Source organism: Dermochelys coriacea, chromosome 2 (assembly GCF_009764565.3).
Source record: "Dermochelys coriacea isolate rDerCor1 chromosome 2, rDerCor1.pri.v4, whole genome shotgun sequence".
Classification (NCBI taxonomy): domain Eukaryota; kingdom Metazoa; phylum Chordata; order Testudines; family Dermochelyidae; genus Dermochelys; species Dermochelys coriacea.
In genome coordinates this window covers 50,140,743-50,154,431 of record NC_050069.1, presented here as the reverse complement: position 1 = coordinate 50,154,431, position 13,689 = coordinate 50,140,743, and the positions used below count along the sequence as shown (strand labels likewise).

Here is a 13,689-nt window from a genome sequence, read left to right as displayed (position 1 = left end):
AGAGAGTCACCCTCTTGTTTAGCTGATTATCAGCCATGCCCCACAAATATTTCTCTGAGTCTCCGCTTCCCAGGATAGAGGTCTGTAAACATGGTCTACATTCTTTGTTTCTAGATGTATGACTTTACATTTGGATATTGTTTGCTTGTGCCCAATTTAGCAAGTGATCCAGATTACTCTTTATCAGTGACCTGTCCTCTTCTTTATTTTCCACTCTTCCTGTGTTTGTGCAAACTCTAAATTTTATCAGTGATGATTTTATGTTTTCTTCCAGGTCATTGATACAAATTTTTAAATAGTATGGGGCCAAGAACGAATCCCTGCAGGACCCCACTAGAAATACACCTGTTTTATGATGATTTTCTGTTTACAGTTACATTTTGAGACCTGTTTCAGAGTAGCAGCCACGTTAATCTGTATCCATAAAAAGAAAAGGAGAACTTGTGGCACCTTAGAGACTAACAAATTTATTTGAGCATAAGCCTTCGTGAGCTACAGCTCATTTCATCGAATGCATTCAGTGGAAAATACAGTGGGTAGATACATTTGTATTTTCCACTGAATGCCTCCGATGAAGTGAGCTGTAGCTCACAAAAGCTTATGCTCAAATAAATTTGTTAGTCTCTAAGGTGCCACAAGTACTCCTTTTCTTTTTATTTTGTGACCTGTCAGTTAGCCAGCTTTTAATCCATTTATTATGCGCTATGCTGATTTTGTATCATTTTAGTATCTTAATCAAATTGCCATGGGGAACCAAGTTCAATGCCTTGCAGAAGTCTTAAGTATGTTACATCAACTTCATTATTTTTACCAGCCAAACTTGTCCTATTATCAAAAAATATATCAAGTTAGTTTGAGAGGATCTATTTTCCATAAACCCATGTTGATGGTCTTAATTATATTAATTTCCTTTAAGTCTTTATTAATCAAGTTCCATATCAGCTGTTCCATTATTTTGCTCAGGATCAATGCCAGGCTAACAGGCCTATCATCACCTGGGTTGTCCTGTTTATCCTTTTTAAATATTGGCACAACATTAGTACAACACTAGTTCAGCCCAATGCAGAAATGGGATCCCACCATGAAGGTTGGATTTGGTCCAGATTCAAACTATCTTCAAATTCTGGAATTAGATCCAGCATTTTGGTTTAGGCACTTCTCTAATACTAATAGACACAAACTCAAAGTCCTTACGGAAGTCTGTCTTTAAGCAGGCAAAACTCAGTTGGTATGTCTGCACTGCAATATAAAACCAGGGTCTGAACTCATGCTGAATCCTAATCCCCCTACACACAAATTGTGCCAACCTAGGGCTCAGACCCAGGATCTGTGGATGGAGGGTCTGAGCCTGATTCAAGGTGGGACCCAAGTTGAAGCCCATTGTTTTTCAGTGTAGATGCAGCCCCACTGGACTTGTGCTCTGGGAGTCTGCCAGAAGTATTCCACAATCCCAATGGCTGGCTGACTTTGTCCTCGGGACAGTCAAGTTTTCTCATACATTCCCACAAACAAAGGGTCAGAGTGGCCACATTTTGGGAAGGCACTGGGAAGTCTGGAATTTGTGTGGTTGGACTCGTATCCACATAATGCAGTGTAGACACTGAAGCTCCAGGTTGGGACCCAGAGTTCAACAATTCCTGTCCTGGGGTTACAAATGAGTGTAGATGCTCAAGACCTACCTTAACAATCCCAGGGTCTGCTAACTAGAATTCTGCTAACACTGGGCTTACATTGCAGTGTAGAAATAACCAGTGGGTTGAATAGTAGTTGAATAGCGAAAATTCCTCAGATATTTTACATCTGTAATGATTTTTCTTTCTCATTTGGCTTTTAGTGTCCATGATGAGAATGAGCATTGGTTATTAGCAGATGTAGTAGTTGTAGCAGCAGCTGCAGTGTGCAGTTCTCCACACATCTCTGGAAATGCACCTTGAGTCCGACCATCAGCAATGCTCACATATTAGAAGGCTGAGATACTTTTCAGTATTTCATTTTGATGCTATCAAAACATTTTGAGTTTTTCAGTTCAGTCAAAACTATTCAGCAATTCACTGAAGATATTTCATTCAGTTCTAGTGATACTAGACTGAGTCATGGTGTCTTCTCTGATGCCGTACTTCAATGGATGTTTGGTTTATGTGAAGCCTGCAGAACAAGGCCCAAGAGGAGGTAGTTTAAGAAGGGCAAATTTACATTACTGGTGACATGAACCATGTTATAACCCATTCTTCCAGAGATGAGAAGCTACATTAGTGTTAGACTGTGCTGCTATCCTCTTCTGAAGTATCAAAAGGAATAATGCAGTATTTCTTTACACTTCTTTACGTGAGATCAAATCCTTTGCAAAGATATCAGCTTTCCACTTCTATTTTCCCTGCGCACTCAGTTTAGCATGTTTTATTCTTTAATAAAGTCAGGCTACTGCATAAGGGCTAAAGCATGCATTTGGTAGGAAAATTACCACCAACTTGTGTGTGTGTGTGTATATATATATATATATATATATATATATATATATATATATATATATATATATATATGCTAAAGAAACTATACATTTTCTCTTTTGTTATAAGTAAAAATTGTGTGAGATGTGAAACTAATTTACTTCTAATCATCAGAATTTCTTCTTTTGCATCCCACCCTGTCCCCACTCAAATCAGTGGGAATTATACTAGCCACTTCAACTGGAGCATGACTGAGCTTTGTAGGTAGTTTTAGCAAACACTACTGTAATGAAAAATCAAGCAATTTATTCTTATATTATTCTGGGTGTTTTTCCCTCCATCAGGAGTAATGTTTCGTTGTTTTTCAGTACAAAATGGTCAGAGAATGTTAATTGGCAGAGGGATGGGTCAAGTAGCATTTTTCATGCAGTCATGAGATATGAAGGAAAACAAATTCAGCTGGCATATCTACTGTTCAGTTTGTTTTCTGCATTGCAGGTTGGAAAAACTCCCAAGCCAGAGATGAAGAGAATTCTTGAAGAAATAGATAATATTAAGACAAAGGTAACAAAAGAGTTTTTATTTTATTAAGTTAACTGGGTAGCTTCAGTAGCAAGAACCAGAAGGCCAGATTTGCTAGTCTGCTCTGGCTGCTTTGCATTGTTCCAGCAACACAATAGCAGTCAGAGCATTCTGGTGACTATGGCCCAGAATATCTTCTTTACTTTAAGGAGAAATTTCAGAGTAGCAGCCGTGTTAGTCTGTATTCGCAAAAAGAAAAGGAGTACTTGTGGCACCTTAGAGACGAATAAATTTATTTGAGCATAAGCTTTCGTGAGCTACATCGGATCCGATGAAGTGAGCTGTAGCTCATGAAAGCTTATGCTCAGATAAATTTGTTAGTCTCTAAGGTGCCACAAGTACTCCTTTTCTTTTTAAGGAGAAATATAATTCCTCCTCTTACTTCTCTAAGGTCCCGCATTGACTTCAATGAGCTTTCCATCAGCCTCTAAATACACAGTTGCCAGGCAGCCATCACTGGTATCAGCACAGATATCACTGCAAATCCTATCCTATCCTTCAAATTAATTAATTACCTAAGGGCTTATATAGACAGAACTCCCACAGAAGGGAGCTTAGTTTGCCTAAGAATTACAGTATCAGAAAGCTTATGCCTAAATAAATCTGTTAATCTTCAAGGTGCCACTGGACTCCTTGTTAGTCACAATTGTTAGGTAACAGTACATGATAGTGACAAGAGTTTCTGAGACGTTACAATACTTAGTTACATCAGTGGACTCTTTGATAAAGTGCATCTTATTTCATTTCTTTGGGAAATCTCAGCCTTGGACTAGTGGTCATTTCTAGAAAAGTAAGTTACAGGGCAAATGTTTGAAAGGAGGAGGTCAGCCTCTTACGTGATATTGGACATTTCATTAATTCTTCCATGGAAACTTGACTCTCTTTTTAAGCAAGCTCGGTGTCTCCATTAGTGTTATTCAAGAGATTTCTGTTTTGTTTATTTAAGGGGAAAGAGGCTCCTTTCTCAAACTTTGATCCATCAATTCTTTTCCCTAAATCTCGGGACTATTGGACCTACCATGGCTCCTTCACTACACCTCCTTGTGAAGAGTGCATTACCTGGATTCTTCTGAGGGAGCCTATTGAAGTCAGCCCAGACCAGGTAAACTTCAGCGGGACATTAGCCTCCCTATTGTCATCGTTCTTTCACAATTTGAGATTATTTATTTACACACCATCCTGACCTTAGTCTTTCAATAAGGAAAACTCCCACTGGAATCAGTGGGAAATGGCATGAATAAAGACTGCGTTAAAACAGAGTGAAAGCTGAATTTCAGGATTGGGCCCTTCTATTAGAAACTACTCAGTTGGCTTCATTAGGAACACCATTGGGACTCTGAAAATTGCTGCATAGGACTCCAGCTTTCCCTGGGCCTGCCACCACATATAGCCACCCAACCCACGAGCCCCACTTCCCAGTCTCTATATAATTCTAGTGGCAGCAGAGACTGAAATCCCTAGTTTCGGAAAATTGTTGGTTCCTCCTCTTGGCTTCCTACGCCATGTCCGTGGGAGGGGTCAGGTCACCAGACACGATGGAGTTTCATAAATCAGGCTGGGGGATGGGGACGCTCACAGGAGGCAGTGGGGTGACTAGGAAGTGAATGTGAGAGTTTGGGGCTATGTGGCGGGACTGATTGTAGGCAGGATAGAGTAGATTGAAAGAGAAGAGGGAGTTCTCACCACATCAGCCAAGGAGGAGTGGTAGCTCTCCCTTTCCTCTCTGCCTGCTCTCTCCTTACTTTAATCCCTGAGTGTAGCAGATGGAGCTGGATGTGACTCACACACATTACTTCACATAGGAACTTAGAATCATAGAATAGAATACCAGGGTTGGAAGGGACCTCAGGAGGTCCTCTAGTCCAACCCCCTGCTCAAAGCAGGACCAGTCCCCCACTAAATCATCCCAACCAGGGCTTTGTCAAGCCTGACCTTAAAAACTTCTAAGGAAGGAGATTCCACCACCTCCCTAGGTAACACATTCCAGTGCTTCACCACCCTCCTAGTGAAATAGTTTTTCCTAATATCCAACCTAAACCTCCCCCACTGCAACTTGAGACCATTACTCCTTGTTCTGTTATCTGCTATCACTGAGAACAGTCTAAATCCATCCTCTTTGGAACCCCCTTTCAGGTAGTTGAAAGCAGTTATCAAATCCCCCCTCATTCTTCTCTTCGGCCGACTAAAATATCCCAGTCCTCTCAGCCTCTCCTCATAAATCCTCATAAATCATGTGCTCCAGCCCCCTATCATTTTTGTTACCCTCTGCTGGACTTTTTCCAGTTTTTCCACATCTTTCTTGTAGTGTGGGGCCCAAAACTGGACACAATACTTCAGATGAGACCTCACCAATGCCAAATAGAGGGGAATGATCACATCCCTTGATCTGCTGGCAATGCTCCTACTTCCACAGCCCGTGGAAATGCCGTTAGCCTTCCTGGCAACAAGGGCACACTGTTGACTCATATCCAGCTTCTCATCCACTGTAACCCCTACAGTTCTGAGCCCAGTTCCTCAGTAGCCTGCCTAGAGGGCCTTCTTGGGAACTGAGAGCCTGGGATAATGGGAGACCTGGCTTGCAGCTCACAGCTCCCGGAAAGCCCAGGGTCCCCTGCTTTGGGACAGCCCAACAAATAGATCACCTCAGGATCTGTGGCCCCTGGGCAGCATCCCAAAGGGACAGCCCCAGAGCCTGTGCTCCATTCCCTTTCTCAGAGAATTTTTAAATTTTTGGTTTTCATTCCGAATTTGAACTAAACCAGATTTCAAAATATCTTCATGAAATGCCCACCTCTATAACTCCCTCTAACTTCCATCTTTCAGGCAGAAAATTTCCCAGGTCTGATGTCTATTCACATTGATTTTTTTTTCCTTTTGAAAATTTGAGCAAAATCACCAATTATACTTGAATGAAGACTGAGTAAAAAAAAAAAAATTTTACTGTGGAGTGCAATGAATGAGGCAGGATGAGCGAGACTAATAATAGTCAACCGATGTCTCATGCAGTATGCACTGAATGAAGCAGGGGTTCCTATGATTTTCTAATTGAAAACTGTATCATAATGCGACCTTACGATTGGCATTTCTTAGGGATTCATTTTACAGCCATAATGTTCTTTTAATTTATTTTTTATTTAATATTTCAAAAGATTCTTCCCTAAAATCCATTTTATTTGAAATACTAAAGTGACCTGCCCCACACATTCTAGGTGGCAGTGTGTAACAAAGGTGATTGCAAAACTTGCATTAATTTCTATGTAAAAAGTACATTTCTGGAAATGTACCTGGCTAAATTTTAGTAGACAGAAGTGGTAACTTCGGGTGACCTTCATTTCTCTGAGCTGAAGGCTTCATACCCAAGATGATGGTCTTTGAGGAGAAATAAATATATTTGTACATTTCCATCCCCTTCCCCAACACTTAAATGGTAGAAATCTGATAAAATTGACCAATGATCCTTTTGGTGATCTCACGTGTAAAGATCAGTTTTCTAACCTAGGATTGTTCCTATACTCAGCAGTCCACAATGTATGAGTGTCCCAAATTTCAAGACTCTAGCTCAATAGGAAAATGAAAATTCAAGGAGTCAGTGAGTGACGTGTTACACAGGTACGTATTAGATTATACATATGTATTTACATATGTATAATTTCTCATCCTAGAATCTCAAGGTGCTTTTTTAATATGGTACAAATAAGCCAGTGCTGGCATCTTTGACACTGCATATAGATTCTGGTTGGCATTAGCATATCACACAACAATTTGATTTCCACATTCTGACCTGATACTTTTGTGGCTGCTTATTATATGAAAAATGGACTAAGCGGAGTACAGTGAGATTGCGAGAACTGAGGGCTGACTTGAACCTTAGTCCCAAAGGTTAAAGCTAACACAAGCTCCTGCATGACTATATTTACATAGTTCATCGCTGCATTTTCATAGCTCATTCAAATACAGAGCTGATCTGGAGGTCACTTCCCCCTTTTTCCCTATTTATACCAAAATATAAAGGTATTAGATATTTGAAAGCTTCTCCTTGCATGCAAAATTCAAATTGGCTCTGGTCAGCTTTCCTGGCTCAACAACACAAGCTTGGTTAGAGCCTCATTACTGACTCAGGTGTTTACATTACAGGGGATCATGTTTGGGTTTATTTGGAACTCTGATGAAGGCATAACTATTAGTGAACAGCTCTATGTTGCATCAGCAATAAAAATATCAACTTCCTCTTCTTCCCCCACTTTAAGGGTTGATCTTAGTGTGAAATTCATTTAGAATGCAACAACTATGTGCTGAATCATTGATCCAACTCCATCTGATGTGTTTCTGATCACTGCTGTATTCAGACAATGCTCTTCTTTCTAAATAGTACCTGAAGCAGGTTTTAGGCATGGCATTAATTGTTCTCCCAGTAGCCAGCAGGGCCTGTGTGTAACCTTCAAGGGAGCACCTTGATCGGTTCATCCAGAGAGTCTGATCATTTCAAAAAGTGGATAATTGTAGCCATGCTTTGTTGTTTATTTGGGGTTATGCTGTTTTACAGACAGAATTATAAGTAGTAATATTTGTAGTAGTGCCAAGGAGACCCAGTCATGGACCAAGGCCCCACTGAACAAACCCTGAACAAAATGAAAATCCCTGCCCCAAAGAGCTGACAGTATAAGTGACGGTCACCTGAGAGAAGTTCCCAGGATCAGACCCTTAAAGATCTCTAATCCTAGAAGCCTGCTAACATTCAGACTTGCTGACAGTAATTGTTGTAAGTGCTAATTCCTTTGACAAAGAGGCCAAGATTGTTCTCCTTCTGTATGGCTGGGACACTGAGAGCCGAATTGTCCAGTGTGCAACTGGTGCACCTGGACAGATGTGCTCTCTCCATACATATTGGGCTGTGAGCCATTACCCAGTCTACTCTTTGTTGTTGTTTTTTTCTACAACACTCTTGGCATGCATGGAACTTTACAGAAAATGCATATACAAACACCCACTGGTGCACTCCAGTGTGGTGGAGGAGGTTACAGCAGGAGTGGGTTCCTTTGAAAGTAGGGCCTTCTGGGTGCAGAGCAAGAGAATGTTATAAAGTCTTGAAGAGCACTTGGAAAATGTTGCTTGTCGCATCACAGAAAGAGAGGTTAACCCTGGATTCTTAATTTTTTCAGCAAAAAAGAAACAAACTGAAGGTCCTGCTTCTAACCCATCCAAAGCATTGCAGGAGGCAGCATCCTACTTAATAATATTGCTGCCACTAGTACCGGGTTTTCCTACTATAGCACAGCAGGATATAGTTTGTGTCTCAGCTTGTTATTGAAGCAAAGGATTTGTTGGAAAATCCAGCCCTAAGGGCTTCTCACAAAGGACCAAATCCTGACACATCCCCCGCAACCGCTGAGAGCTCTATTTCTAGGACAAAATGGTGCAGTTCTTGTGCTGAAAGGGAGGGGATAGGATTTGGGGCCCCTGCATAGGTGGTCCACACCCCTTGCATGTCATCGTACTCTGCAAACCAGTGCTCCCTGCACCCCATCACATTGAGCCTGGGGGCAAGACTGAGCTGGAGAATACAGACATGGAACTGGATTTATCCACTGTATCTGTCTGTCTGTCCATCTATCTACAGTCGGTATTTATAGAGTTTTGCTGTAGTATCTAGGCAATGGATCCCCAGGCTATTTTATCCCATTCAGTGGTTCCCAGACTTGGTTCGCGGCTTGTGCAGGATAAGCCCCTGGCAGGCCGTGAGACACTTTGTTTACCTGAGCGTCCACAGGTACTCAGTGGCTGCGGTTCACTGTTCCTGGCCAATGGGAACTGTGGGAAGTGGCACAGGCTGGGCTGGGCAGATTTCTCATGGAATGGAAAACACATGCCTCTGTTCTCTAAAATAGAATTACATTCCTTCATTGGAACAAAACCTTGTTAAACCACTCTTGCTTTTTTGCCAGCTTACTAAGACAGCCTTACATTCTGAACACAGGATACAGTGAGCCATGAGGTTCATAATGGATTTGTTATTATGTTTCAGATTAAAAATCCAGTTGAGGAACTTTTCGCTGTCTTTTGAAAATATTAACTAAATACTCTGCAGGCAAGCTGTCACCATGATTTCTGTCATCCTTTATACTCTTACTCTGCCTCCCTGATCATGAAGGGTAATTTCCATTGCAGTTCCACAGCACAAGGGGCACACAAGGGCTGCCTATCCGTTGTGCACCACAGAGCTCCTCAGTGTGAGGATGTGTGGAGATGGGGCATAAAGAGGCCAGGCATGCTCAGAGGATCCTCTGCTATAGAGATTGACTGTGTAAGGATCCCCAGAGGCTATTCCAGCCATTAGGCTGCAGTAGTCTCCATGCAGTCGCTCCTGTGACTTTGTAGGGAGATTTCTCCCCAACACCCAGTGGTTGGCCCAGCTAGTTGGTCTAGGCATTACGCCCTGAATTTACCCCAAGTGGATTCCATGTTAACATTTTAATTTTGCTTCCTTGCAGATGGCAAAGCTCCGTAGCCTTTCCATCAATGCTGAGACAGAACCTGCTCGCCCCATGGTGGATAACTGGCGCCCTCCTCAGCCTGTGAAAGGAAGGGTGGTGAAAGCCTCTTTCCAATAAAATCTGTACTAAAATTGGGTGTCTTCGAGTGGGGAAAGTCCTACATCTCAAAGCCTAGTTAGCTTTGTGCTCTCTACTGCTCTTCCTCTGGAGGCAGATCTGTTTCTGATTCTGAAATGCTGAGTAATGAAATGTCGTGGATCAATTAATCTAATTTTGAGAGGTCAAAAATTACCTGAGGCAAACTCTAACCTTAACGTTAGAAAATGTGGAATCTGTGTTTGGATCTCAATAACAACTGTGTCAGCTTTAGCAGTAGTATTTTTATGGATATTTCTAAGGAAGAAAAATGGTATAATTACCAATGGGTAGAAAAGGCATTTTTCCATTATCCTTATGTTCTTTAGTGCTCACCTTTTTCAAGACCATAGAGGTTTCCAACTAAGAAACAATGTCATCTGAATTTAAAATGGGCAATATGGTCAAATTCTATTATCAGTTGTACTAATATAATCCAGTGGGAACTCCTGCATGTAACGGAGGGCAGAGTTTTGGTCTTTGTATTCATATAGAACTGTTGAGAGTACAAAGACTCACCACATTCCCATAGATAATTAAAGCAAGTTAAGATTTTAACAAACTAAAAGGTTATCATTGTACAGTTTTATTTTGAAAATTGAAATCCAGGTGTTAGATCAAACTAAGAGTATAGAATTTCTAGGCCTTCTTGGTGGATGAAACTGGATAGATTCTGTAGAAAGCCCTTTAGCATCCTAGGAGTTATTTCACTTCCATTTTTAATACTATAACATTTTACTTGTATGTCTCAAGGCCAAATTTTGCCCTCATGCACATATGCATTTGAGCCTGATGTCACTGACATTTGTGTGCAAGTATCTGAGACCAGAATTTAATTCAATATCTAAAAGCAATTGACTGCTATGTTCTCTTCCTTTGCTGTTGGACTCATCTTATGGTAGCAAAAGCAATGAAACAGGACTGCATGACTGCACTTGAAGTAACAGCACAACTTCTGTCTTAGGACAACCAACACTAATAAATACTCTTAAATAAGAGATGCTGGTTTTGGTTTTATTTCTAATGTTGGGTGACAGGAAAAATAACAGGCACAAATTTAACACGAAGACTTGTCAATGTCTTCCATAATACATTTGTTATGGGTTCACGTGAGCCACTGGAGCAACTCACAAGCAAACTCTTTGTAATTTTACATCAGTCAAATTGATATTCAACTCAAGATGGCCATCTGGGCCTTACATTCCACAAAGTAAACCAAAATAGGCTTTGGCTGAACAAGCTGGCTTTTGGAGTTAAGATAGGAAAGATAATTCCTCCAGCTTCAGACAGAATTGCCTCTTGAATGAAGTAGCCAGGCCAGTTTACAGTGCCCTCAGGCCTGATTGGCTTTTGTCTGCCCTCCTTCCAGCTGATGGAGGATCAGTTCTCATTGGTTCCCTCCATGGCTGATGCTGGATGGCCTCCCTAAGAAGTTCCTGGAGGTCTAATTTCTCTGCCATTATTTTCCCCCAAAAGGATACTTTCTCCTTTGGGCATGGCCTCCAGCAGAGGGTAGCAAAGCCTGGTACAACCCCTCACAACATTTCTGTATAACTTAGAAATGGATGAAGACTGTATTACCCAACCCATTTAGCTATTTGCTTGAAATGAAGATACAGACATGTTTTTTTATGACTCCCGATAGCATCTCAAAGATGTGGTACTTCATCAGGGCATCACCAGTTGGTACTTGCCCCCACACTGATATCATTTGGGAGCCTCTGCTTCCAAGAAAATCCTCATTCCTAATAACATTTACTTCTTGTTTGGATGTGTACTATCCTTGATCCTACCTAACTCATAAATTCAGAAGTATTCTGCCTGAACTTTTCTGAACTGATCTGGCTCATTTCTAATAATGTACATGAACTCTAGTTTCCTGCAAGAAAACACATAGTACAGTTGGGTCACTTTGAAATTTCCTCTTACCCATTACTTCACCTCTGTACTTAGCAGCACAATAACCTGAAAGTTTTAGAATGGAATTAGCAGCTTCATTGACCTGAGGACTTAGAATGATATTCAGTAGTCCTGTGAGGTTGAAGTCAAGTCAGGTAATAGATTCCAATGAGCCTGAAGAAAAGCTGGTTGGTCTGTGCTAATTAAGTCTCTTGGAACCAATAGGACCGGAACTTCCATCATTAGTGCTAATGCAAAATGCCTTTTTCTGTCCTCATACACCATATCTGCAGGGGTAATAGAACAGTGCAGGATGTATTTTCACACTGTTAGCATCTATTTAGATGCACTATTATGCATCTGTGTTGTTGTGCAATTCAATATAACAAGCAAACATTCAACAATGTTAGGGTGGAACAAGCCAGCATGAGCCAAGAAAGTCTCATAGGAATAACATGAATCTGTCTTTATTTAATTCATGATATTGTGAAGAAAGGATCATTCTGGGCAGAATAGGTCAACTTTGCAGTGACCTTAATGTCAGGATCCAAAGAAATTTGGGGTACCATTAGCAATTGGCTGAAATCTTCACTCCAGTGCACCATGCACTTTGCTTCTATATTGATTATCTGACCAGAACTGGAGTAGACCATTCTAAGTGAATGACCTTTCTTGTCAGCAGTGAGATTGTGCAAATGTTTATATGAGAAGGGTATGTCATTACTGGCAGAAGCTTCCTCAAGTGTGATGGCTTTGGCTTCCATTGCAGCTCTGCAGTGGGCATGCATTGCTATATTATGAGCAACATTCAGCTTATGATCCATGGCCATATCATCTCTCAAATGAGCTGTGCGACCCTCCTTCCTTTCTTGTATCCCAAGCACTGTGACAATTCTAACATTTTGATTCAACTGGATTTGGCTCAGTCATGCATTTCACTGTGGCCTTCTGAATGCCGTCACATAACTTGTACACAGTTGCATCCGATGAAGTGAGCTGTAGCTCACGAAAGCTTATGCTCAAATAAATTTGTTAGTCTCTAAGGTGCCATAAGTCCTCCTTTTCTTTTTTGCGAATACAGACTAACACGGCTGCTACTCTGAAACAGTGTTCAATGGATCTCTGAATACACAATGTTTATTCATTTGCTGAAAGTAACACTCATGACTTAGTAAGTTTGTACTTCCTGCCTTTATATGCAGTGGCCGTTTGGGGAAGGGGATCAAAATTGAAACTCTTAACCCCTATCAATAAAAAGGGTTAAACGGTCACTGTATAAGGCCAGTGTGTTTTCTGTTGCAAAGGCAGAAATGCCAAATATACATAGCTTTTCAGTGGTCTATACCAGGATGCCATATATCCAGCTATGTTGATCTTCCATTAAAAGAAGAAGTGCAGACTCTTGTGTTTTGACACTTTAAGCAAATGTAAAGGAACAGCCTTGCCCTTGTCAAATTCACTTGCATTCCTCTCCATGTGCAGAGGCTTACATATGAGATAAGGAACCAAGATGCAGCCTGAAATGGTGCAGGATTACTTCTTTAAGACAAATAATACTTACTATAACCTCAGTGTCATTTATCAGTAATAAAAGACAATCAAACACCCAGTTTGTATGTGATGGACTGGTCAAAATTTAGTCCAGACTGAAAGAACTGAGTAGAATAGTAAAGCAATGAATAATAAATTTGCCAAAAAATGCATTTTTCAGAGCACCAAAACAGTTCAGGAATTCAGGTAACAAAACTGGAAAAAAGATTTGGAAATGTCTTAACGTTTTGTTTCGTTTCAGTATTCAGTTTTGAACTGACATTTTTCAATGAAAAGTAATTTCAGATGGATATTTCTGAAATGAAATGGTGTTTTAAATTAGCATTCTAAATGTTTTGTTTGATCTGCATGAAAAAAATTTGGGTTTTGCATTTTGGTAAGAAAAGACTGAGAACATTCAGTTTCAGTTCAAAATGAAACAATTTTTTCCCCAGAGTGTTTAGTTCAGCCACCAAACCAAACCAATCAATTATTAGTTCAACGCTAGTTTAGATCCCTCCCATACCCTCCATATCCTCAGAGCCGCAGCACTGTGATTAAATACGCTAGCATACAGTTGGCCCTATAAAAAAACTGAAACTTTT

General features: G+C 40.7%; 1 protein-coding gene across 2 annotated transcripts in view; it reads left to right on the top strand.

Moving 5' to 3' along the window:
- LOC119851046 (carbonic anhydrase 3-like) overlaps nt 1-10,653 on the top strand; it is a 29,344-nt gene extending 18,691 nt beyond the window's left edge. For both annotated transcript variants that reach the window (XM_038390223.2, XM_043507657.1), the window contains 3 exons: nt 2,946-3,011; nt 3,976-4,131; nt 9,518-10,653. In XM_038390223.2, coding sequence (XP_038246151.1) covers nt 2,946-3,011; nt 3,976-4,131; nt 9,518-9,637 — 342 coding nt within the window. In that variant the 3' untranslated portion in view covers nt 9,638-10,653. The remainder of the gene's footprint in view (nt 1-2,945; nt 3,012-3,975; nt 4,132-9,517) is intronic.
- Nucleotides 10,654-13,689: the final 3,036 nt, after the last annotated feature.